Here is a 23,787-nt window from a genome sequence, read left to right on the forward strand (position 1 = left end):
CTCGTGTTTCTTGCGTGTTCATAAACAATTTGTATTTTTTCGGATCGTAGATCTTTAGTTTGACCTCAGTTGATTCATTTTACTACTCAGTTTCATCTTCACGAAGAAAATCTTTTAACTATATTTATTTCAATTCTACGTTATCCTCAGTGCAAAAGTATTATTACGTTTTCAAATAAATTTAAAGGATTTGTTGGTATGAGTTTTATTGGAAAAATTTACAAATAGAATGAAAACATCTTATAGCTACTATATATTTTGTCATACACAGTCGATTTGCTTTTAAGCTGCGGTTTTCCTTTAAAACATATTAAAGTCTTTAAGGATATTCGATTATTGGTATCGAGACGACAACCATTTAGTATTTAAAGCACTATCAACATCGATGAAAATGACAAAATTTTTCGCTCCGTAAAAGTTAAAATGCGAGTTATACTCAATACTTTTATGAAACTGGATATTCAAGTTTCTTTTTCTTCGGAAAAACGATCTGTTTGCGGATGGTAGTTCAGTAAAGCAAATTTATTGTGAAAAAATTCCCGGTCGAGAAAAATTCCGGCTGGGCTGCTTCGCAAGACCCAGGACTTTTCTCTCGCCATTTCCCCTTCATTTTTTGATTGAACGTATTACTTCCGTTCTTAGCCTCACCACCGTATATATCCTCTTGTGCCTTGTTCAATCCATGACCATCTAATTTATTACCTGTAATTAATAGTCTGCCATCTTTTTATTACCTGTCAGCGGTAGTCATCTGAAGATATACCAACCTGGACGATCTACATTTACAAACATGTAATTTACTACCCTTCTTTAAAACCACGTGTTAAGCATCGTATATATCCTCTTGTGCCTCGTTCAATCCATGACCATCTAATTTATTATCCTTGTTTAAAACCACGTGTTCAGCATCGTATATATCTTGTTCATCATTATTCAATCTACGACCTTCGTGTTCTCTGAATTTCGCTCGTTGACTCTCCTTTTGTAGGTTGTGCAACTGGTCATTGGACACGTCATTTTGAGCGATTCCATTGTATCCATCTTCACTCTGAATTGATCCGGCATTGATAACTTTACGATGAAAGTTTTTTATGGTGTTTAATCCATCGACATACTCACAAACACAACGAGTTTTAGGACAATATCCTCTGATGCAGTTATTGTTGCACCATTCATCCATTCCGTCATCACCTGCCCACTCCCCCACCGCTTTACACGATCCGGGTTTTATTTTTGACCCCTCGGGTGATATGGCAACAGGCGTCGTATCAACTGCCTCACTCGGAGTTGATGTTTCATTAGGTGGCGTGTCAGTAGTCATCTCTGTAGGTTTCTCTTCAGAATCTACATACACCCCTCCTTCTAATTCCTTCGTCACCTTTGTGAGCAATGGGTTCTTCTCTCCACATTTTCCTGTGAAATCATCCAAATCGAGGGACCAGAACATCGCGCCTCGAAGACCTAACGAAATCTCGGATTTATTTTGCCATAATTTACATCTCATTAAAATCTCTAATTAAGTCTCTCTACTGTTCATGTTGGAGTCGAATGTTCAAAATAATTGTGCATATGGTGTTGACCTTACATATAGCCTTACGACAAACTTACGAGATTATCTTCAGGTACTGTCTTCTGTAGAAATCATCTGATGTGTGGTTTTGGTTTTAATGATTTTCGTTTATGTGAAATGCTTACCTTCTTGTTTGATTAAGTCGACTTTACTTTGCAGACTATTCGGTGTGTCGTAACCAATCCATACATCATCAGCGTATGCGTACGATGCACCAGCCGAGCTCTTCGACGGTCGTCAAAGATTTGTCAGAGCAAATCTCGTAGTAAGCCAAAAAGCCTGCTTCTTTTGTATACGGACCTTTAACGGGAACTCCATCTGCTTCGGAACCAATGTCGTGATTAGATGCTGAGACTAGTTTGAACGCCCGTCCATAGAGGCCCATTCCCAACGCAATCTTGTTGGCTGGCATTCCATTCTCTATCCAGTTTTTAACTGAATCTGGTACGGTCAGTTTATCATCACCTGAAAGATGAACATGAATAATATTTAAACTGAATCTGTTACGGTCAGTTTATCATCGCCTGAAAGATGAACATGAATAATATTTCGACATAAACTGGTTTCCGAAATGGGAATAGTAGGAAATCTGGTGAATGGAATTATAGCACTCATTTGAAAATACATAGGTCATCAAAGAGTGGGTATTTATTTGCCTCAAACCAATGGTAATTCATTTTAAAAATATGATGAGAACTTAGAATTATGTTCCAATACCTGTCATTGCTGTGTGGTGTCCAGTAATTTTCTCCCAACTACCATGCAAATCATACGTCATCAGATTGATCCAATCCAAGCTCTTGCTGATTCGTGCCACTTCGTATGCCTTGGTAACTTTTTTCAGGGGCGGCTGCCACTGCAGCTGTAAGGTATAGTCGGTCGTTTCCGGAGAGTTCCGATTCCTGTGCGAACGCTTCCACGAGCTCTTCGACAAGTAAGCTGAACCTCTCTCTATCTTCAGGCGGAGAATTACCTCTATGCGCTGGGTATTCCCAATCCAAGTCAAGACCATCGAAGCCAATTCGTCGAAGGAATTTAATTGCAGACTCGATAAATATCAGTCTTGTTTCTGGTGTACTTACCATGTTGGAAAATTTGCTTATGGCACCTGCCTCGTGGTTCCAGCCTCCAACTGCCAACAATAACTTAAGTGATGGATAGGCCTACAAATATAAAACAACTAGCATGATTTAGTGTTGATGCGAAAATTTGCGAAGGGCAAATCATATCTGCGGCTTTTGATTTTCGTGCCCCGTCTGCCCTAAAGCAAAGAACACAATTGAAAACTGGTAGTTAACACTGTTTGTCACAGTTGTCAGGTGGATCGTTGCAAATAGTTCTAGATATTTTGCGGGTCTTTTAGTCCACAAGTGACCAATCTTTCTTCTTGAAACTCGTTCTGATTTTGGGTTTAGTTCACAAGACTAGATTTCATAGCCAAACTATATATTGAAGCCTGTTTCGTTTAAAAGGAAGGTTAAATATTTAAGTGAATATGGCTTCAGCGACAGTCGCTGGTTTATCCTTGAATTCTAGTAATTAGATTTAGAGAAGACATTGTTTCTCTAACCTCGTTCATTACCCACATGCCATCCTTTAGTGTACTATAACTCACCTGTTGAATTTCTCTGAATTTCTTAAACATTTTATCGTCGTTCCATTCAATACTTTTCAATTCGTGGTTTTCAATCTTTGCAAAAGCATAAATAATATGGGTACATAATGAAACATCTACATTTTCTGGAAAGTATTCCATTGGACTTGTTCGATACTGTGCCCAGTTTGTGTAGTAACACACTCTAACAATTTTCTCAGCGCTTGCCAAAGATGCTGACAGGGTAATCATCAAAACAAAGAGAAAGGTCATTTTTGGTCAAAGATTGCTCCCGCACAATCTATTGAAAATGAAAAATTACAACGGTCTATAGGTGTTACAGATTTCACAGATATCGATGAACATACTCGAATTTCTTCTGCCTTCTTGAACTATCTTCTTTCAATCTTGTATGGCACTGCTTTTCTGAGCTTCTGTGATCAGTAAAGAATGACTTTTTCTCTGCAAGTTATTCGTTTATAGAAAGATTGTTTGTTTTGTATTTCTGGTGTTTTGTTCAAATCGATCCTAGTTTGAATACAGCAACTTGTTTTCTAGACAGTTTTGTTTGAAAAACCTGTAGGGAAAAGCTGTTTAAAAAAAGTTGGTTACTGTCATGACAATAGACGTGTTGCGATGTCCGTATTTAGGAGTTTGGTTCACGAACCTTGACAAGACGACAGTTTCATTAATATAAAATAATAAGATCGCAATTTTTCTCTCAACAAAACTGAAGATTTTAGAGGAAAACTTGATAAGACAGTGGAAAGCAGATAGCTTTTGATCTAAATTCAATATAGAAGCAAGAGACCTTATTATTTGAGGCAGTGTTGGGAAATATTAGTGAGCAAAGATATGACGAGGATGTTCCCATTTCCTAAACTTTGTCGTCATGAACATTGACTTGATCGAGAAAGTTTCGTAGAAAGCAGAAACTGTGTGAACACTTAGGCAGTGCGATAAACCGTGTGAATTTGCAGGTTCTGAAAACGAAACATAATCCGAAAAAATACTTCTTGTATACTCTGATTTTTCATTTATGTCATCACCAAGATACCATTAAAACAGCACTGTTTCGCTTTTATTCGAAACTGTGTTCAGACTGAATTGAATTCTATTTCATTTCCTACACAAAAATTACAAAGAAAGAGTATGAAGAGTTGACGTGTCAAAACTGTCAGGTAAATTTCACTGGCACCAAGAGGGTTCTATTTTAGTTCGGCAATTCTCACTTTGTTCTGTTCTAAAATTACGTTTATGAACTAACTACCAGAGGCGTACTGTTCTCCAAGATCCACGTTCCTCTCGATTGTGGAGCAACCTCAACGTCTCAGGCTTTCAGTGACGCCAGCAAATTTTTATTGGTCTTTTTGCTTCTAGCTTCTGTAGAGGCAATCACCTGAAATAACAGGCTCCTCTAACCATTGTTGTTTAAATATACAACGGAAATTTTCTTCAGTTTGGGAGTAGTGAACAAATCGTTTAACCTGGGAGTGTGTGTGGTTGACCACTCCCCCCCCCCCATGCTCCTTCGACCTGTTCATTTTCAAAAATAATTTATTTCTTCATATTTTACGTAGGTAGAACGACTAAATAACATCAGTTTTTTTTCATACATTTTGCTGTCTATATTAAGTAGAGAGTAGTGATTATTTATTTTGTCTCAAAACGTAGCAAGATTGTTTAAAATCGCTCAATCATTGGTGTTCGACTCGAAATGGTGAATTCTTTGGCAACATAAGACACCATCCTTGATAAGGCTGTACAGATGGTATGTTGTCATCATTCTCGTGAAGCTTATAACCCAGACATCCAGCAACTAACGCAGCCTTATCAGCTAAACCTGAGGGATGTGAAAGAGTTAGCGGTGCCGTGACAAGTCCACTTTCAAAATTACTCAACTTTTTGATCCATCCTGTGTAGCACAGATCTCCTGAACCAAATTGTTCTCTGGTGACAATTGTTGACCACCACTCGCAATCAGGTTCACCACAGTAAGTTGCAAGCAGTTTTGAAATACATTTTCTGCCAGTTTCCACCAATCTGGTGGTAAATACAACAGATGCTCAATCGGTTTAAGAAGATTTTGAGTGCATCTAGTTTTTCAATAAGTTTCCTCCAATCTTCCTCAGTGCCAAGCATTTCAACAGCTGGAATTCCACACCTCATACCCATGCTATAAAACAATAAAATGAAACTGTTTCATCATTCATATTATCGCATAAGGTATTGTATAAATTGCGACCAATTTGTCTTATGCATATTTTGCAAGGACTGTGAAAATTCTGTAGCAGGAATAAATACATAAAAGTTGCCACCTGTATTTAAAGAACTCCTGTAATGAAGACATCAAAGCGATTTGTGATACAATCTTTTGCACTGGTGTGCTTGATGAGAAATCAGCAGTTATCAGATCAACATAACCAGGAACTTTGACATTCTTTGATATTTTATGTGACATGGCATCAAAAAATGAAGAGTAGTTTACATCATAGATATTATAAGAATCCATTTCTACATTCAATGCTTTCTTGCCTAAAATTTGTTAAATTCATAGATAATGAAAGTGCGTTTAAAAATCTTTTGTTCATAACAGGCCATTGAACTAAAATACATGAAACGCTACCTGTAATACAAAACGCCAATAATTTTTTGAAGCCGTGATTTTACCCCAGACACGCATGTATTGTCAATCGATTATTTCTCTTCAAGAGAATCTCGAAACAATACACACATGTGTCTGGGGTAAAATTGCACGTGTCTGGGGTAAAATCTCGCATGTCTGGGGTAAAATCTCACGTGTCTGGGGTAAAATCTCACGTGTCTTGGGTAAAATCTCGCTTCAATTATTTGCTTCAGGTAGCGTTCCATGTATTTTAGTTCAATAAAACATACAGCATATCTGAGCCATAGTTTCTGGAGGGGGGGGAGAGCAGTAAATATTTCCCAAGCTCACCAGAGTTCAAATGACATGTCATTTCTTTCACTAGTATTTTTCACCCAACTAACATTGAAAACTGCCCAAATTTTTAATCTTCAAACTGTCTAGGGGCTCCCCATTCCATACAACTATGAGTGACCAGGAAGATCTATCAAGATCTTCAGTTTCACATGCACGGCGTCCATAAATGGGCCTTGCACAAGTGGTCATACATACATAAGAAAGTGAGGACAGGGAGAACATTAAGAGGTGGTGCTATGTGTTTCATTGGAGTGTGTCTAACTGTCGCGGGTAAAAAGTCGCAGGTCGCGGGTAAAATGTTGCAGGTATAAAAACACTTTTTTGCATGGTAAAGTTTAAAAGAAGTCGATGTTAAATTCTCAGGAATTCTTTATTTCTATGTATGTCCATTTTAATGTGCTCTATGAATCAACGTTCTCTGCTGTCAACATTAAAATATGTAACGTTCGTTTGTCAGACGAATTGTCGAGTTTCAATTAATGGTTTCTACTGGTAAACCAGAGGCGTAACTAGAACATTACTTTATCAATGTAAAATCGTACAAGCATGTCAATCACATGACCAAAACCTGTTCAATATTCATATGAAAAGAGCAGCACTGTACATTTATAAACACTATATCTAAAACATTTCTATACATGCCAACCTTCGTGTTTAACAAACATCTTCCGTATTTTTTCATCTTTTGAATGTTTGTCAATGGCGATGGCGATGCTTCTGATGATAACAAACCACCAATCTTCGGGAGACGTTCGCAGTTTCCAATGATTATTATAAGCCAACAAAATTGACGAAAATAAACCATCGTCTGTACTTGAATGGATCAAATCAGCAGAACCCAACGTGACACTTCGATCGCCAACATTTTCGCGAATGTTTTCGTTTTCTGTGTCTTTTTCACTTCGTTTGAGCTTCCTTTCAAAATTTTTAGCAGCTTCTTCAAAAAAAATACTTGGCTTCACCACGACGTCCTAAGTTGTTAGTCTCGTCTTTTAATGAAAGAGGTTCCAAATGTTCTGCCAGTGTAATACACTTCATGACTGTCACGGGCTTGGAGAAGCGTTCCGAAAATCTGCCATCGACTGAGTAGCCACGTTTATCTGATGATCTACGGAAACGGAGTTTCTTAAGGAAAGCCATTTCGGAAAAAGTTTGGTCAAAAAAAAATCTCCGTAGAGAAAGCAAACCAAAGTTGAGAAACACGTGTTTATCACAGTGAACTCAGTATTTAAAGAACTGGAATGATATCTGAAGCCAAAAATTAAAGCCAAAAAATATTTGTCGTCGTCATTCGTGATCACTCGTGTTTCTCGCGTGTTCATAAACAATTTGTATTTTTTCGGATCGTAGATCTTTAGTTTGACCTCAGTTGATTCATTTTACTACTCAGTTTCATCTTCACGAAGAAAATCTTTTAACTATATTTATTTCAATTCTACGTTATCCTCAGTGCAAAAGTATTATTACGTTTTCAAATAAATTTAAAGGATTTGTTGGTATGAATTTTATTCCAAAAATTTACCTATAGAATGAAAACATCTTATAGCTACTATATATTTTTGTCATACACAGTCGATTTGCTCTTACGCTGCGGTTTTCCTTTAAAACATATTAAAGTCTTTAAGGATATTCCATTATTGGTATCGAGACGACAACCATTTAGTATTTAAAGCACTATCAACATCGATGAAAATGACAAAAGATTTTTTCGCTCCGTAAAAGTTAAAATGCGAGTTATACTCAATACTTTTTGGAAACTGGATATTCAAGTTTCTTTTTTCTTCGGAAAAACGATCTGTTTGCGGATGGTAGTTCAGTAAAACAAATTTATTGTGAGAAAAAATTCAGGTCGAGAAAAAAATTCCGGCTGGGCTGCTTCGCAAGACCAGGACTTTATTCTCGCCATTTCCCCTTCATTTTTTGATTGAACGTATTACTTCCGTTCTTAGCCTCCACCATATATATCCTCTTGTGCCTTGTTCAATCCATGACGATCTAATTTATTACCTGTAATTAATAGTCTAATAGTCTGCCATCTTTTTTATTACTGTCAGCGGTAGTCATCTGAGATATACCAACCTGAACGATCTACATTTACAAACATGCAATTTACTACCCTTCTTTAAAACCACGTGTTAAGCATCGTATATATCCTCTTTTGCCTCGTTCAATCCATGACCATCTAATTTATTATCCTTGTTTAAAACCACGTGTTCAGCATCGTATATATCTTGTTCATCATTATTCAATCTACGACCTTCGTGTTCTCTGAATTTCGCTCGTTGACTCTCCTTTTGTAGGTTGTGCAACTGGTCATTGGACACGTCATTTTGAGCGATTCCATTATATCCATCTTCACTCTGAATTGATCCGGCATTGATAACTTTACGATGAAAGTTTTTTATGGTGTTTAATCCATCGACATACTCACAAACACAACGAGTTTTAGGACAATATCCTCTGATGCAGTTATTGTTGCACCATTCATCCATTCCGTCATCACCTGCCCACTCCCCCACCGCTTTACACGATCCGGGTTTTATTTTTGACCCCTCGGGTGATATGGCAACAGGCGTCGTATCAACTGCCTCACTCGGAGTTGATGTTTCATTTGGTGGCGTGTCTGTAGTCATCTCTGTAGGTTTCTCTTCAGAATCTACAAACACCCCTCCTTCTAATTCCTTCGTCACCTTTGTGAGCAATGGGTTCTTCTCGCCACATTTTCCTGTGAAATCATCCAAATCGAGGGACCAGAACATCGCGCCTCGAAGACCTAACGAAATCTCGGATTTATTTTGCCATAATTTACATCTCATTAAAATCTCTAATTAAGTCTCTCTACTGTTCATGTTGGAGTCAGATGTTCAAAATAATTGTGCATATGGTGTTGACCATATAGCCTTACGACAAACTTACGAGATTATCTTCAGGTACTGTCTTGTGTAGAAATCATCTGATGTGTGTTTTGGTTTAATGATTTTCGTTTATGTGAAATGCTTACCTTCTTGTTTGATTAAGTCGACTTTACTTTGCAGACTATTCGGTGTGTCGTAACCTATCCATACATCATCAGCGTATGCGTACGATGCACCAGCCGAGCTTTCTTCGACGGTCGTCAAAGATTTGTCAGAGCAAATCTCGTAGTAGGCCAAAAGCCTGCTTCTTTGTATACGGACCTTTAACGGGAACTCCATCTGCTTCGGAACCAATGTCGTGATTAGATGCTGAGACTAGTTTGAACGCCCGTCCATAGAGGCCCATTCCCAACGCAATCTTGTTGGCTGGCATTCCATTCTCTATCCAGTTTTAACTGAATCTGGTACGGTCAGTTTATCATCACCTGAAAGATGAACATGAATAATATTTAAACTGAATCTGTTATTCGCGGTCAGTTTATCATCGCCTGAAAGATGAACATGAATAATATTTGAACTGAATCTGTTGCAGTCAGTTTATCATCCCTGAAAGATGAACATGAATAATATTTGAACTGAATCTGTTACGGTCAGTTTATCATCGCCTGAAAGATGAACATGAATAATATTTCGACATAAACTGGTTTCGAAATGGGAATAGTAGGAAATCTGGTGAATGGAATTATAGCACTCATTTGAAAATACATAGGTCATCAAAGAGTGGGTATTGCCTCAAACCAATGGTAATTCATTTTAAAATATGATGAGAACTTAGAATTATGTTCCAATACCTGTCATTGCTGTGTGGTGTCCAGTAATTTTCTCCCAACTACCATGCAAATCATACGTCATCAGATTGATCAATCCAAGCTCTTGCTGATTCGTGCCACTTCGTATGCCTTAGTGCTTTTTCAGTAGGGGCGGCTGCCACTGCAGCTGTAAGGTATAGTCGGTCGTTTCCGGAGAGTTCCGATTCCTGTGCGAACGCTTCCACGAGCTCTTCGACTAGTAAGCTGAACCTCTCTCTATCTTCAGGCGGAGAATTACCTCTATGCGCTGGGTATTCCCAATCCAAGTCAAGACCATCGAAGCCAATTCGTCAGAAGGAATTTAATTGCAGACTCGATAAATATCAGTCTTGTTTCTGGTGTACTTACCATGTTGGAAAATTTGCTTATGGCACCTGCCTCGTGGTTCCAGCCTCCAACTGCCAACAATAACTTAAGTGATGGATAGGCCTACAAATATAAAACAACTAGCATGATTTAGTGTTGATGCGAAAATTTGCGAAGGGCAAATCATATCTGCGGCTTTTGATTTTCGTGCCCCGTCTGCCCTAAAGCAAAGAACACAATTGAAAACTGGTAGTTAACACTGTTTGTCACAGTTGTCAGGTGGATCGTTGCAAATAGTTCTAGATTTTTTGCGGGTTTTTTAGTCCACAAGTGACCAATCTTTCTTCTTGAAACTCGTTCTGATTTTGGGTTTAGTTCACAAGACTAGATTTCATAGCCAAACTATATATTGAAGCCTGTTTCGTTTAAAAGGAAGGTTAAATATTTAAGTGAATATGGCTTCAGTGACAGTCTCTGGTTTATCCTTGAATTCTAGCAATTAGATTTAGAAGACATTGTTCTCTAACCTCGTTCATTACCCACATGCCATCCTTTAGTGTACTGTAACTCACCTGTTGAATTTCTCTGAATTTCTTAAACATTTTATCGTCGTTCCATTCAATACTTTTCAATTCATGGTTTTCAATCTTTGCAAAAGCATAAATAATATGGGTACATAATGAAACATCGATATTTTCTGGAAAGTATTCCATTGGACTTGTTCGATACTGTGCCCAGTTTGTGTAGTAACACCTCTAACAATTTTCTCAGCTCTTGCCAAAGATGCTGACAAAATCATCAAAACATAGAAAGGTCATTTTGGTCAAAGATGGCTACCGCACAATCTATTAATAAATGAAAAATTACAACGGTCTATAGGTGTTACAGATTTCACAGTTATCGATGAACATACTTAATTTCTTCTGTCTTCTTGAACTATCTTCTTTCAATCTTGTATGGCACTGCTTTTCTGAGCTGGTGATCAATAAAGAATGACTTTTTCTCTGCAAGTTATTCGTTTTATAAAAGATTGTTTGTTTTGTATTTCTGGTGTTTTGTTCAAATCGATCCTAGTTTGAATACAGCAACTTGTTTTCTAGACAGTTTGTTTGAAAAACCTGTAGAGAAAAGCTGTTTAAAAAGTTGGTTACTCTGTCGTGACAATAGACGTGTTGCGATGTCCGTATTTAGGGTTTGGTTCACGAACCTTGAAAAGACGACAGTTTCATTAATATAAAATAATAATAAGATCGCAATTTTTTCTCTCAACAAAACTGAAGATTTTAGAAAAACTTGATAAGACAGTGGAAAGCAGATAGCTTTTGATCTAAATTCAATATAGAAGCAAGAGACCTTATTATTTGAGGTAGTGTTAGGAAATATTAGTGAGCAAAGATATGACGAGGATATTCCCATTTCCTAAACTTTGTCGTAATGAACATTGACTTGATCGAGAAAGTTTCGTAGAAAGCAGAAACTGTGTAAACACTTAAGCAGTGCGATAAACCGTGTGAATTTGCAGGTTCTGAAAGCGAAACATGATCTGAAAAATACTTCTTGTATACTCAAATTTTCATTTATGTCATCACCAAGATACCATTAAAACAGCACTGTTTTACGCTTTTATTCGAAACTGTGTTCAGACTGAATTGAATTCTATTTCATTTCCTACACAAAATTACAAAGAAAGTATGAAGTTGACGTGTCAAAACTGTCAGGTAACTTCCACTGGCACCAAAAGGGTTCTATTTTAGTTCGGCAATTCTCACTTTGTTCTGTTCTAAAATTAGGTTTATGACCTAACTACCAGAGGCGTACTGTTCTTTCGGGATTCACGTTCCTCTCGATTGTGGAGCAACCTCAACGTGTCAGGCTTTCAGTGACGCCAGCAAATTTTATTGGTCTTATTGCTTGTAGCTTCTGTAGAGGCAATCACCTGAAATAACAGGCTCCTCTAACCATTGTTGTTTAAATATACAATGGAAATTTTCTTCAGTTTGGGAGTAGTGAACAAATCGTTTAACCTGGCCGTGTGTGTGGTTGACCACTCCCCATGCTCCTTCGACCTGTTCATTTTCAAAAATAATTTATTTCTTCATATTTTACGTAGGTAGAACGACTAAATAACATCAGTTTTTCATTTATTTTGCTGTCTATATTAAGTAGAGTAGTGATTATTTATTTTGTCTTAAAAACGTAGCAAGATTGTTTAAAATCGCTCAATCATTGGTGTTCGACTCGAAATGGTGAATTCTTTGGCAACATAAGACACCATCCTTGATAAGGCTGTACAGATGGTATGTTGTCATCATTCTCGTGAAGCTTATAACCCAGACATCCAGCAACTAACGCAGCCTTATCAGCTAAACCTGAGGGATGTGAAAGAGTTAGCGGTGCCGTGACAAGTCCACTTTCAAAATTACTCAACTTTTTGATCCATCCTGTGTAGCACAGATCTCCTGAACCAAATTGTTCTCTGGTGACAATTGTTGACCACCACTCGCAATCAGGTTCACCACAGTAAGTTGCAAGCAGTTTTTGAAATACATTTTCTGCCAGTTTCCACCAATCTGGTGGTAAATACAACAGATGCTCAATCGGTTTAAGAAGATTTTTGAGTGCATCTAGTTTTTCAATAAGTTTCCTCCAATCTTCCTCAGTGCCAAGCATTTCAACAGCTGGAATTCCACACCTCATACCCATGCTATAAAACAATAAAAATGAAACTGTTTCATCATTCATATTATCGCATAAGGTATTGTATAAATTGCGACCAATTTGTCTTATGCATATTTTGCAAGGACTGTGAAAATTCTGTAGCAGGAATAAATACATAAAAGTTGCCACCTGTATTTAAAGAACTCCTGTAATGAAGACATCAAAGCGATTTGTGATACAATCTTTTGCACTGGTGTGCTTGATGAGAAATCAGCAGTTATCAGATCAACATAACCAGGAACTTTGACATTCTTTGATATTTTATGTGACATGGCATCAAAAAATGAAGAGTAGTTTACATCATAGATATTATAAGAATCCATTTCTACATTCAATGCTTTCTTGCCTAAAATTTGTTAAATTCATAGATAATGAAAGTGCGTTTACAAAAATCTTTTGTTCATAACAGGCCATTGAACTAAAATACATGAAACGCTACCTGTAATACAAAACGCCAATAATTTTTTGAAGCCGTGATTTTACCCCAGACACGCATGTATTGTCAATCGATTATTTCTCTTCAAGAGAATCTCGAAACAATACACACATGTGTCTGGGGTAAAATTGCACGTGTCTGGGGTAAAATCTCGCATGTCTGGGGTAAAATCTCACGTGTCTGGGGTAAAATCTCACGTGTTTGGGTAAAATCTCGCTTCAATTATTTGCTTCAGGTAGCGTTCCATGTATTTTAGTTCAATAAAACATACAGCATATCTGAGCCATAGTTTCTGGAGGGGGGGGAGAGCAGTAAATATTTCCCAAGCTCACCAGAGTTCAAATGACATGTCATTTCTTTCACTAGTATTTTTCACCCAACTAACATTGAAAACTGCCCAAATTTTTAATCTTCAAACTGTCTAGGGGCTCCCCATTCCATACAACTATGAGTGACCAGGAAGATCTATCAAGATCTTCAGTTTCACATGCTCAGCATTCATAAATGGGTCTTGCACAAGTGGTCATACATACATAAGAAAGTGAGGACAGGGAGAACATTAAGAGGTGGTGCTATGTGTTTCATTGGAGTGTGTCTAACTGTCGCGGGTAAAAAGTCGCAGGTCGCGGGTAAAATGTTGCAGGTATAAAAACACTTTTGCATGGTAAAGTTTAAAAGAAGTCGATGTTAAATTCTCAGGAATTCTTTATTTCTATGTATGTCCATTTTAATGTGCTCTATGAATCAACGTTCTCTGCTGTCAACATTAAAATATGTAACGTTCGTTTGTCAGACGAATTGTCGAGTTTCAATTAATGGTTTCTACTGGTAAACCAGAGGCGTAACTAGAACATTAGTTTATCAATGTAAAATCGTACAAGCATGTCAATCACATGACCAAAACCTGTTCAATATTCATATGAAAAGAGCAGTACTGTACATTTATAAACACTATATCTAAAACATTTCTATACATGCCAACCTTCGTGTTTTAACAAACATCTTCCGTATTTTTCATCTTTTGAATGTTTGTCAATGGCGATGGCGATGCTTCTGATGATAACAAACCACCAGTCTTCGGGAGACGTTCGCAGTTTCCAATGATTATTATAAGCCAACAAAATTGACGAAAATAAACCATCGTCTGTACTTGAATGGATCAAATCAGCAGAACCCAACGTGACACTTCGATCGCCAACATTTTCGCGAATGTTTTCGTTTTCTGTGTCTTTTTCACTTCGTTTGAGCTTCCTTTCAAAATTTTTAGCTTCTTCAAAAATACTTGGCTTCACCACGACGTCCTAAGTTGTTAGTCTCGTCTTTTAATGAAAGAGGTTCCAAATGTTCTGCCAGTGTAATACACTTCATGACTGTCACGGGCTTGGAAGCGTTCCGAAAATCTGCCATCGACTGAGTAGCCACGTTTATCTGATGATCTACGGAAACGGAGTTTCTTAAGGAAAGCCATTTCGGAAAAAGTTTGGTCAAAAAATCTCCGTAGAGAAGCAAACCAAAGTTGAGAAACACGTGTTTATCACAGTGAACTCAGTATTTAAAGAACTGGAATGATATCTGAAGCCAAAAATTAAAGCCAAAAATATTTGTCGTCGTCATTCGTGATCACTCGTGTTTCTGCGTGTTCATAAACAATTTGTATTTTTCGGATCGTAGATCTTTAGTTTGACCTCAGTTGATTCATTTTACTACTCAGTTTCATCTTCACGAAGAAAATCTTTAACTATATTTATTTCAATTCTACGTTATCCTCAGTGCAAAAGTATTATTACGTTTTCAAATAAATTTAAAGGATTTGTTGGTATGAATTTTTATTCGAAAAATTTACATATAGAATGAAAACATCTTATAGCTACTATATATTTTGTCATACACAGTCGATTTGCTCTTAAGCTGCGGTTTCCTTTAAAACATATTAAAGTCTTTAAGTATATTCAATTATTGATATCGAGATGACAACCATTTAGTATTTCAAGCACTATCAACATCGATGAAAATACAATCGCTCTGTAAAAGTAAAATGCAGTTATACACTCAATACTTTTTATGAAACTGGATATTCAAGTTTCTTTTTCTTCGGAAAAACGATCTGTTTGCGGATGGTAGTTCAGTAAAAACAAATTTATTGCGAGAAAAATTCCGGTCGAAAAATCCCGTTGGGCTGCTTCGCAAGACCCAGGACTTATTCTCTCGCCATTTCCCCCTTCATTTTTTTGATTGAATGTATTACTTCCGTTCTTAGCCTCACCACCGTATATATCCTCTTGTGCCTTGTTCAATCCATGACGATCTAATTTATTATCTGTAATTGATAGTCTGCCATCTTTTTATTACCTGTCAGCGGTAGTCATCTGAAGATATACCAACCTGGACGATCTACATTTACAAACATGTAATTTATTACCCCTGTTTAAAACCACGTGTTAAGCATCGTATATATCCTCTTGTGCCTCGTTCAAACCATGACCATTTAATTTATTATCTTGTTTAAAAAGCGTTTTAGGCATGGTATATATCTTGTTTATCATTATTCAATCTACGACCTTCGTGTTCTCTGAATTTCGCTCGTTGACTCTCCTTTAGTAGGTTGTGCAACTGGTCATTGGAGACGCATTTTGAGCGATTCCATTGTATTCGTCTTCACTCTGAATATTTAATTTCCTACACAAAATTACAAAGAAGAGTATGAGTTGACGTGTCAAAACTGTCAGGTAACTTCCACTGGCACCAAAGGGTTCTATTTTAGTTCGGCAATTCTCACTTTGTTCTGTTCTAAAACTAGGTTTATGATTTAACTTCCAGGCGTACTGTTCTTTCGGGGATTCACGTTCCTCTCGATTGTGGAGCAACCTCAACGTGTCAGGCTTTCAGTGACGCTAGCAAATTTTTATTGGTCTTATTGCTTCTAGCTTCTGTAAAGGCAATCACCTGAAATAACAGGCTCCTCTAACCATTGTTTTTTAAATATACAATGGAAATTTTCTTCAGTTTGGGAGTAGTGAACAAATCGTTTATCCTGGATGTTTGTGTGGTTGACCCTCCCCATGCTCCTTCGACCTCTTCCTTTTCAAAAATAATATATTTCTTCATATTTTACGTCGGTAGAATGACTAAATAACATCAGTTTTTTTCCATACATTCTGCTGTCTATAATAATAGAGTAGTGATTATTTTATTTGTCTTAAAAACGTAGCAAGATTGTTCAAAATCGCTCAATCATTGGTGTTCGGCTCGAAATGGTAGATTCTTTGGCAACATAAGACACCATCCTTGATAAGGCTGTACAGATGGTATGTTGTCATCATTCTCGTGAAGCTGATGACCCAGACATCCAGCAACTAATGCAGCCTTATCAAAATAAATGACGGATGTGAAAGAGTTAGCGGTACCGTGACAAGTCCACCTGTAAACGTATCGATTTCGCAGAATATTCTACTTTTCCATGAACCGTGGCATCCATCCATAATAGCGCAAACTTCCTGAACCAAAGTCTTCTTCATGACAATTTTGACCACCATTCGCAATCAGGTTCACCACAGTAAGTTGCAAACAGTTTTTAAATATATTTTCTGCCAGTTTCCACCATTTTTGTGGTAAACACAACTCATGCTCAATCGGTTTAAGAAGATTTTGAGTGCATCTAGTTTTCAATAAGTTTACTCCAATCTTCCTCAATTGCCAAGCATTTCAACAGCTGGAATGCACACATTAAACGCGTTCTATAAAACAATAAAAATGAAACTGTTTCATCATTCATGTTATCACATAAAGCATTGTATACATTGTGACCAATTTGTTTCATGCATATTTCGCAGAGACAGTGAAAATCCTGTAGCAGGAATAAATACATAAAAGTTGCCACCTGTATTCAAAGAACTCCTGTAATGAAGACATCAAAGTGATTTGCGATACAATCTTTTGCACTGGTGTGCTTGATGAGAAATCAGCAGTTATCAGATCAATATAACCAGGAACTTTGACATTTTTCGATATTTCATGTGACATGGCATCAAAAAATGAAGAGTAGTTTACATCATAGATGTTATTAGAATCCATTTCTACATTCAATGCTTTCTTGCCTAAAATTTGTTAAATTCATAGATAATGAAAGTGCGTTTACAAAAATCTTTTGTTCATAACAGGCCATTGAACTAAAATACATGAAACGCTACCTGTAATACAAAGCCTAATAATTTTTGAAGCGTGATTTTACCCCAGACACGCATGTGCGGTCAGTCGATTATTACTCTTCAAGAAATCTCGAAACACTACACACATGTGTCTGGGGTAAAATCTCACGTGTCTGGAGTAAAATCTCGCGTGTCTGGGTAAAATCTCACGTGTCTGGAGTAAAATCTCGCGTGTCTAGGGTAAAATCTTACGTGTCTGGGTAAAATCTCGCGTGTATGATGTAAGTTTTTCAATTATTTGCTTCAGATGGCGTTCCATGTATTTTAATTCAATAAAACATAACAGCATATCTGAGCCATAGTCCTGGAGGGGGGGAGGGCAGTAAATATTTCCCAAGTTCACCAGATTTTAAATGACATGTCATTTCTTTCACTAGTATTTTTCAACCAACTAACATTGAAGACTTGCCCAAATTTTTAATCTTAAAACTGTCTAGGGGCTCCTCATCCCATACAACTATGAGTGACCAGGAAGATCTATCAAGATCTTCAGTTTCACATGCTCAGCATTCATAAATGGGTCTTGCACAAGTGATCATACCTACATAAGAAAGTAAACCAGGAGAACATTAAGAGGTGGTGCTATGTGTTTCATTGGAGTGTATCTAACTGTCGCGGGTAAGAAGTCGCAGTTCCTTGGGTAAAATGTTGCAGGTATAAAACACTTTTTGCATGGTAAAGTTTAAGAAGTCGATGTTAAATTCTCAGAGATTCTTTATTTCTATGTATGCCCATTTTAATGTGCTCTAATCAACATTCTCTGCTGTCATCATTAAACTATGTATCCAATGCTTTGGATATTTAAGATTTAGTGTTTGTTATACCTATCCAAATATACATGTTGTTGTTAAGCTTTAAAAGTACTTATTGTTGCAATTTTGCATATAGTTGTGCACTTACCAACTGCCAACCATTCCAAGGAATTACTCCTGAACAACTATAGATATTGCGCATTAAGTAAAACAACAAGTTTTTTAACATTAACATGTTTCAACATCTTATGATGCTATCTTCATTATAGTAAATACCCTTTATGCTGAAATGGCATCATGAGATGTGAAATATTTATTAAAAACAACTTGTATTATTAAATGCTTATTATTCAATAGTGCTTTTACGAACTTACGGTAACTATAGATATGTTGTTAACATGACACCCAGAAGCTATTAAAAGCATTGCCAAATGTAAAGAATTTGCATGCATTGGAATTGAATTACTTTTAGTTATAAGAACGCAACTTTCCAAGACGGAAAGTGTAAGTTATACTGTAATATACACAATGTACCCAGTATGTAAATCCTATAATTAGAGGCTGCAAATTTGGGGACGTTACCGTTGAAAACTCCGTACATCCACTTCAAGTTGTAAACACATTTCGTTTAGGATCATATTTCATAAGCTATGGATAGATTATATAAATAAAACCACTTTCACTTTTCCTTGCACGATTGGCAAGTTTCTTTTACCTAGCAATAATATGTTCTATATCCATTACATGAGTTGTATCCAAATAAATCTTGAATTAATGGTTGATATTTGTGATGACTACTACACTTAGAGCCAGGGTCTATAAGATACACGTTCTCAGGTTCTCTGTTGTCGAAATCCCAATTAGTGTTGCGTAAAATCGTGACTCATGAGCAATGTGTGTTTGTTCTATGTATCAAATATAATACTAATATATATACACTAATCACTATCGAAACATAGTTAGCTTTTCATTATTACCAAGCATCACTAACCATTCAAGATTTACTTGTATACAATCTTTTAGTGCTTCTAATGGCCCTTTGTTGCTAGAGAAACAAATTTATAATCGTGAAAGTGCAAGTTATACATACAAATAAACCATATCTAATAATTTATATGAACTGTAAATTCAATTGTATAGAATTTTAACAGCCCTCAAAACTATAATAATTCCTCTTTTATTAACAACGCTTCGTCTAACTATTTGGATAGCTATAACAAACACAAATCTTAAATATCAAAGCAAAGGGTGACATATTTTAATGTTGACAGCAGAGAACGTTGATTCATAAAGCGCATTCAAGTGGGCATAAATGAAATAAAAGAATTCCCGAGAATTTAACAACGGCTTCTTCAAACTTTTCCATGCAAAAGTGCTTTTTAAGGCTGAAACACACTGGGCAGTCGCTTCAGTCGCGCGTCCAAAGCGAATTGATGCGCACGCGTCAGTCGCTGGAACGCTAGAAACACACATGCAGCGACCATCGCGACTTTTACCGTGGCGTCTATTGCACATGGCGGTGATTTTAGTTTGTTACAGACACAGATATCACTTAAACTTTTTATTCTGGCCTTTATTATAGCTACTAATATATGAATATTTACTCAGTACAAACTACTATGTGGAGAAAAGAGAACAAGCCAGTTAAAACACGCCAATATGATCATAGTCCATACGCCATTACGCGTATATTGTGGATAATCTTATTCTGCACTTAGGTTGTGCATTAGGGTTCCAGTTTGTAGCTCCTATTGTCCCTATTTGATATGTCATATAAAACTGAAAGATTCCACTATATATTGCCTTCGTTTTCCAAGGTATAATCTATAAATTTCGTATGATGCTTATGAGAAGAAATATGATATGCATTTAGGAAGTTAAAATGTATCTATTGGCCAATCAGTGTAAAGCGACTGAAGCGACCAAAGTCAAAAGTTCAACATGTTGAACTTTCAAAACTAGCTGACGCGACTACGCTACTAGCTTAGTAACCACGCAAAGCGGTAGTTTTAGACGCGCGACTAAAGCGACTGCCTAGTGTGTTTCAGCCTTTATACCCGCGACATTTTACACGCGACCCGCGACAGATACACAAGTTCCATCCACCCCCAGCTTTGTCATGTGATTAACATGTTTATACGATTTTACAATGATAAAATGCTGTAGCAACTGAAAATTACATCTGTATACCTTAGGCGATTTGCAAAGTTTGGTAATTGACCATATAATATAAAGAAGAGCTGATTCAAACTTAGAAATCCGCGATAACATGCGTTTGTCAGACGAAACGTCGGGTTATAATTAATGGTTTCTACTGGTAAACCTGAGGTGTAACTAGAACAATAATTTATCAATATAAAATCGTATAAGCATGTCAATCACATGACCAAAACTGTTCAATATTCATATGAAAAGAGCAGTACTGTACATTTATAAACACTATATCTAAAATCGGACTTCACAAGTATTTTCATACATGCCAACCTTTGTGTTCAACAAACATTTTCCGTACATTTTCATGTTTTGAATGTTTGTCAATGGCGATGGCGACGTTTCTGATGACAACAAACCACCAATCTTCGGGAGACGTTCGCAGTTTCCAATGATTATTATAAGCTAACAAAATTGACGAAAATAAACCATCGTCTGTACTTGAATAGATCAAATCATCAGAACCCAACGTGACACTTCGATCGCCAACATTTTCGCGAATGTTTTCGTTTTCTGTGTTTTTCATTTCGTTTGAGCCTCCTTTCAAAATTTTAGCAAATTCTTCAAAGATATATTTGGCTTTGTCACGACGTCCTAAGTCGCAGGTCTTGTCTTCTAATGAAAGAGGTTCCAAATTTCTGCCAGTGTAATACACTTCATGACTGTCACGGGCTTGGAGGAGCGTTCCGAAAATCTGCCATCGACTGAGTAGCCATTTATCTGATGATCCACGGAAACGGTTTGCTCAAGGAAAGCCATTTCGGAAAAAGGTGGTCGAGAAAAATCTCCGTTGAGAAAGCAAACCAAAGTTGAGGAAAACGTGTTTATCACAGTGAACTGAATATAACTGGAATATAACTGGAATATAACTGGAATATAACTGAGACACCCATGGAGGTATGACCATACAAACTACTATTACTACTGGAATATAACTGGAATGATATCTGAAGCCAAAAATATTTGTCGTCGTCATTCGTGATCACTCGTGTTTCTCGCGTGTTCATAAACAATTTGTATTTTTTCGATCGTAGATCTTTAGTTTGACCTCAGTTGATTCATTTTACTACTCAGTTTCATCTTCACGAAGAAAATCTTTTAACTATATTTATTTCAATTCTACGTTATCCTCAGTGCAAAAGTATTATTACGTTTTTGAAATAAATTTAAAGGATTTGTTGGTATGAATTTTTATTCGAAAAAATTTACATATAGAATGAAAACATCTTATAGCTACTATATATTTTTGTCATACACAGTCGATTTGCTCTTAAGCTGCGGTTTTCCTTTAAAACATATTAAAGTCTTTAAGTATATTCAATTATTGATATCGAGATGACAACCATTTAGTATTTCAAGCACTATCAACATCGATGAAAAATACAATCGCTCTGTAAAAAGTAAAAATGCGAGTTATACACTCAATACTTTTTATGAAACTGGATATTCAAGTTTCTTTTTTCTTCGGAAAAACGATCTGTTTGCGGATGGTAGTTCAGTAAAGCAAATTTATTGCGAGAAAAAAATTCCCGGTCGAGAAAAAAATCCCGGTTGGGCTGCTTCGCAAGACCCAGGACTTATTCTCTCGCCATTTCCCCCTTCATTTTTTTTGATTGAATGTATTACTTCCGTTCTTAGCCTCACCACCGTATATATCCTCTTGTGCCTTGTTCAATCCATGACGATCTAATTTATTATCTGTAATTGATAGTCTGCCATCTTTTTATTACCTGTCAGCGGTAGTCATCTGAAGATATACCAACCTGGACGATCTACATTTACAAACATGTAATTTATTACCCTGTTTAAAACCACGTGTTAAGCATCGTATATATCCTCTTGTGCCTCGTTCAAACCATGACCATTTAATTTATTATCCTTGTTTAAAAAAGCGTTTTAGGCATGGTATATATCTTGTTTATCATTATTCAATCTACGACCTTCGTGTTCTCTGAATTTCGCTCGTTGACTCTCCTTTAGTAGGTTGTGCAACTGGTCATTGGAGACGTCATTTTGAGCGATTCCATTGTATTCGTCTTCACTCTGAATTCTATTTAATTTCCTACACAAAATTACAAAGAAAGAGTATGAAGAGTTGGCGTGTCAAAACTGTCAGGTAACTTCCACTGGCACCAAAGGGTTCTATTTTAGTTCGGCAATTCTCACTTTGTTCTGTTCTAAAACTAGGTTTATGATTTAACTTCCAGAGGCGTACTGTTCTTTCGGGGATTCACGTTCCTCTCGATTGTGGAGCAACCTCAACGTGTCAGGCTTTCAGTGACGCTAGCAAATTTTATTGGTCTTATTGCTTCTAGCTTCTGTAGAGGCAATCACCTGAAATAACAGGCTCCTCTAACCATTGTTGTTTAAATATACAATGGAAATTTTCTTCAGTTTGGGACTAGTGAACAAATCGTTTAACCTGGGGGTGGGGGTGGTTGACCTCTCCCCCCTCCCTGCTCCTTCGACCTGTTCATTTTCAAAAATAATTTATTTTTCATATGTTACGTCGGTAGAACGACTAAATAACATCAGTTTTTTTTCATACATTCTGGCTCACATCCTCACCTGCTCCTTCGACCATGGGCCGGTTGTATAAAGCTCTTAACTACTTTTTAACTACACTTTTTGCAGTTAAAAAGTAGTTAAATTTAACCACGCGGTTAAATCGGTTGTATAAAAAAGTAGTTAGCGCTAACTGCAGTTAAAAGGTAGTTAAAGTTGACTATACTATGGAGCATAGTTAACTTTTCAAAACATGTTAATTAGTGCACAGCTAACAGTAACTATTTTGTCAATCGTAGTGGGCTCATTTTCTTTAGAATTGACAAAATCAATTGGCTGAGTTGAACTCAAAGTGCACATTTCTTTCTAATGTTTCCAATCACTCTTTCCACATGAACCCTCACATTAGCAATTCGTCTGGTTTGTTCAATTTCAATGCCACCCAACCGTTTTTTTACTCTTATTAAAAGCTGGCATCTTGATAGTTGCACAGTACAAACCAACTGACTCTTGGATATCAAAGCCTTTATCAACTAAGATCACATCTCCAGGTAAGAGCTTATCAAGGAGACCACTGTTCTCAGTCAAATGTTTGTCACTGACTCTTCCTCCCAATAGACAAAAGTCCAAGGAAGCTTGTGAGAATCTGTTGTTTGGCTGCGCTGTAATACTTAACCATAATGCACAGTTGTTTTCATTGCCAATGTCAGTGCTTTCATCTATAATTAGTGAATAAGGGATATCGGCCAATTCTTGAAGTAGCTGTTCTAACATCGCTGGTCCTAACAAACAATTATTCAATGC

General features: G+C 36.8%; 2 protein-coding genes and 2 pseudogenes across 2 annotated transcripts; all 4 read right to left on the bottom strand.

Annotated features, from left to right (window-relative positions):
• Positions 1-616: 616 nt before the first annotated feature.
• LOC124450644 lies at positions 617-3,478 on the bottom strand (annotated as a pseudogene).
• Positions 3,479-4,734: 1,256 nt separating this feature from the next.
• On the bottom strand, positions 4,735-7,266 carry LOC124452277. The gene is given in 6 exon segments (XM_047002858.1): positions 4,735-5,172; positions 5,175-5,249; positions 5,252-5,340; positions 5,483-5,699; positions 6,773-7,097; positions 7,174-7,266. Coding segments are annotated over 6 exon segments (1,110 nt in total). The 3' UTR covers positions 4,735-4,861.
• Positions 7,267-8,209: 943 nt separating this feature from the next.
• Positions 8,210-10,974, bottom strand: LOC124452278 (annotated as a pseudogene).
• A 1,251-nt stretch (positions 10,975-12,225) lies between these two features.
• On the bottom strand, positions 12,226-23,757 carry LOC124452279. The gene is made up of 5 exons (XM_047002859.1): positions 23,484-23,757; positions 20,752-21,093; positions 17,188-17,404; positions 17,033-17,044; positions 12,226-12,848 (listed from the first exon to the last, which is right to left on the bottom strand). The coding sequence occupies exons 1-5, from the start codon at positions 23,755-23,757 to the stop codon at positions 12,380-12,382; spliced, it is 1,314 nt and encodes a 437-aa protein (XP_046858815.1). The 3' UTR covers positions 12,226-12,379.
• Between the last annotated feature and the right edge of the window lie 30 nt (positions 23,758-23,787).

Source organism: Xenia sp. Carnegie-2017, unplaced genomic scaffold, assembly GCF_021976095.1.
Source record: "Xenia sp. Carnegie-2017 unplaced genomic scaffold, XeniaSp_v1 HiC_scaffold_24, whole genome shotgun sequence".
NCBI lineage: Eukaryota > Metazoa > Cnidaria > Anthozoa > Malacalcyonacea > Xeniidae > Xenia > Xenia sp. Carnegie-2017.